This window comes from Micropterus dolomieu, linkage group LG03 (assembly GCF_021292245.1).
Source record: "Micropterus dolomieu isolate WLL.071019.BEF.003 ecotype Adirondacks linkage group LG03, ASM2129224v1, whole genome shotgun sequence".
NCBI classification, from domain to species: domain Eukaryota; kingdom Metazoa; phylum Chordata; class Actinopteri; order Centrarchiformes; family Centrarchidae; genus Micropterus; species Micropterus dolomieu.
Window position 1 is genome coordinate 16,093,242 of NC_060152.1, and position 3,794 is coordinate 16,097,035.

The following is a 3,794-nucleotide window of genomic DNA, read 5'->3' on the forward strand; positions in this document are numbered from 1 at the left end:
CCCCAAACCCCCCCCCCCCCCCCCCGACACATACACACACACACACACACACACACACACGTAACCGTGGCAACTGACCTTGCTCTGTGTTTCATTACCCCATCAAAGGGATACTCCTTGTCTCACCCACTTGTGACATAATCCAGGACAGCCAAACTTTAAATAAACAAAGACCCAATGCATTTGTTGCTGTCTGTTGTTGATATTAGTGCTGAAAAGAATCTAAACAAGTTACTTTTGCAGTGTTTTTATTTTCAGCAAGATTAAGGACACTCCGTCATCTTATGTGTAACCAATGCTTGTTCACAATACTTTCTCACACAATTCCTTTAGAAATGATGATAAAGAAATGTCATGCTATACTCTATTAATTATCCAGCTGGAATTTAAGGCTGAATTCCCCATTTCCTAAGGAAAGATTGTTTTGGGTTAATCTAAGCTTTCCTCATGTAACCTGAGCTCCCCCAAGTGGACGAAATAAGTATTACACACCATCGTCGGAAATGCCGTTAATGTATAAATGTCACCCACTTATCCTGACCAGTAATGTGACAATTGTTTTCCTGTTACCAAATGCTTAACTTAGAACGGTACAACCATTTGACCATTGAGGTTTGATTGTGGAAAATATTTAATTATAATACGCGCAAATAGATTTTCTTTTCTTTTTTTGACATTAAAGTTTAGAAAGGCAGTCCCTTGGGAAACCGGAAACGCCCCCTCGGGGAACCACGCTCCATACAACAAAAGAGCAACACGCGACGTAGTTCGCTCTCTCTCAGCTCTTCTCTTCTCCTCGTGCTCTGGTCTTCCGCTCGGCTCTCTGGACGCTTCGGCACGCGTCCGGCGTGCCTCTCCAGGCAATGCCCTAAGAGTTCGACCAGTGCAACAGGTCTTTGTTCGCTTGAAGCTACACACGCGAAGTGCCGCAACATCGATTTGTCCCTCGTTTAACAGCAACTTTATTTTTTTTTTATTTGCTTTCTTTCTTTTGTTTTGATTAAAGTTATCAGTCCATTAAGTTACACTGGTCTAATTCAGGAACGACCAAGTTCCCCTTTTAAGCTTTTTCATTGAGCTAAGCCCACGAAGGTCGGACAACGCCACGAGTCAAATGCTTCCCACAATCGAACCTCCATTTCTCATTGTTCAGCCATTGTTTTTTTTCCTGTATTTAACCACCCTTTTATATCGCTTTAGTTAGTTAATAAATTCACTGTAATCAAGAACTGTGTGTGTTGACTATCTCCACGTCCCTGCCAAGAGAATTGATCCTTTAGATATGAGACTGACTGATTGATTTAAGATAATTTAGCGATTATTAACTAACTGATCACTAGTAATAATTGTATAATTATTAAAAGCTACCTAGAGGTCCGGAGACTCTAGGATAATAACAACTCCGGTGGTGCCCCGAAACGAGAGATTTTTTATATTTTCTGAATATTAAAATTCATAATTGGGTATTAATTTTTATAAATTTATTAAAATTCATAGCTAAGTTTTAGCCATGCTACAACATTAAATAAAAATAGATTAGAAAAATACAAGATATAATACTTATGTGCACACTACATGTACACCTTTTATATACAGATGAGATTGATATGGGGCCTTGCACAGGTCGCAGCAGGAGGTCTTGGCACAGTGTAGAAATAAAAATAATTGCACAGCACAAAATGTATACAGCGGTACTCTGTAGTTTAGAGATATGATGCAGCATTTGTAATAATTTTCATTTCAGAGCCCATGCCTGAGTCTGTGATGGATAAGATTGTTGTTAGGACGGCAGGGCTGTTGTTGGGTCTGGTCTTTGTAGTTGTTGGGCTGATTTACCACAAGATGAAATCTACTGGTGAGAGATGAATTCTAATTCATTATAACGTTAAAAGTGTAGCTCTAATGATATCAGCTTGGACTTCAGTGTCATGTTTGGTTTGTTTTGTTTTTTCTGAGATAAGCATTTACATTTAACATCATCTTTCTCTTTGTCTGAAACATTTGTGGCACAATGTCATTAATCCACTTCTATAATCTATCTTCCTACAGGGTTTATTTCCAGAGCACACACTTTAAGTTGGAGAAGCATGTTGGGAGTCATTGAGAATACTGTCCTGACCAAATCCAGTGGATCTGTCATAATTTCTACCCTTAGATGACTGATGGTTTTTATGTTTTCTGCGACATAAATGTATGTTCGTCATATGGCTACAATAGATGAGTCTAACAACTCAAAGCAGTGTTGAACAAGACAAACCCAGATCTCAGTAACACCTCAGAGCACTGTGGTTTCCGTACATCTCTACAATGTTGTGGCCAACATTAATATTTGCTCTTTTCTAACAGGTTATTTTAGCTCATATTAACAAACCCCCCTTCCACATTTCCTCCTCAAACTCTGTGGAGCCTTTTAGCTTCTTTAAGCTTGTTTTTGTTTTCCAGCCTACAAACTCTGCTCTAATCAACCTAGTTTCCAGCAGCAGCAGGCAGCTGTTTTTAGTGAGAAATATCTAACTAGCTCTTCAACAAGAGTAAGCAGCCAAGCTAGCAGTTCTGTCAGCTTGTACGTAGACACAGCAGCTTTGAGCTAAACATCTGCTGAAGTTTTGGAGGTAATACTTACCATGTTCACCATCTTAGTTTAGCATGTTTGCAGAAGTACAGCTGAGGCTGATGGCAATACCATTAGTTTCACAGAAATTTGGTCATAATAAAAGAATTTGAAAAAATAAAAATTGTGGCCTCATGGTGGTGCTAGAGGAAAAGTCAGGTAGCCATCCAATCATGAATGAATGAATGAAATTCTTTACTGACCGTAAATATATGCCCCAACTACAAATACCATCAAAAGGATAAAAACACAATAAAGCCAGACGGCTTATTTCCATTGTGATCCTTTTGGGGAGGGCAAAGGGGTAGGAGCGTCATGAAAAGGCAACTAGTTAGCTATTAGTAGCTTACATTGTTTTTCTTTAAAAATAAACAGTACATTATACAATAATATTAATCCTTACACATTCCTATATATGATTCAACTATTTCTGTCACAACATTACTATACAATATATAACAATGTTCTCTAAATTTTACTTAAATTGAATAGGCCTGTACAATGCAAAATAAAAACTGAAATTTAAAGCAACAGCATATTGACAACATTTCATGCTATTTATTATAATTATTACCATGATGTAAATTGGCCACTCAGCCATTTTTTAAGAGAGGGCTTAAACCTAACTAAAGAGTTGATCATCATAGTGCTCCTCAGTAGCCCATTCAACATACAGTGGGTACAGAAAGTATTCAGACCCCTTTAAATTTTTCACTCTTTGTTTCATTGCAGCCATTTTCCAAAAATCAAAAAAGTTCATTTTATTTCTCAGTAATGTACACTCAGCACCCCATCTTGACAGAAAAAAACAGAAATGTAGAAATTTTTGCAAATTTATTAAAAAAGAAAAACTGAAATATCACATGGTCATAAGTATTCAGACCCTTTGCCGTGACACTCATATTTAACTCAGGTGCTGTCTATTTCTTCTGATCATCCTTGAGATGGTTCTACACCTTCATTTGAGTCCAGCTGTGTTTGATTATACTGATTGGACTTGATTAGGAAAGCCACACACCTGTCTATATAAGACCTTACAGCTCACAGTGCATGTCAGAGCAAATGAGAATCATGAGGTCAAAGGAACTGCCTGAAGAGCTCAGAGACAGAATTGTGGCAAGGCACAGATCTGGCCAAGGTTACAAAAAAATTTCTGCTGCACTTAAGGTTCCTAAGAGCACAG

General features: G+C 38.0%; 1 protein-coding gene across 1 annotated transcript in view; it reads left to right on the forward strand.

Moving 5' to 3' along the window:
* Window positions 1-1,866, forward strand: part of LOC123968078 (HLA class II histocompatibility antigen, DQ beta 1 chain-like) — a 3,787-nt gene extending 1,921 nt beyond the window's left edge. The window contains exon 3 of the mRNA XM_046044559.1: window positions 1,745-1,866. Coding sequence (XP_045900515.1) covers window positions 1,745-1,866 — 122 coding nt within the window. The remainder of the gene's footprint in view (window positions 1-1,744) is intronic.
* Window positions 1,867-3,794: the final 1,928 nt, after the last annotated feature.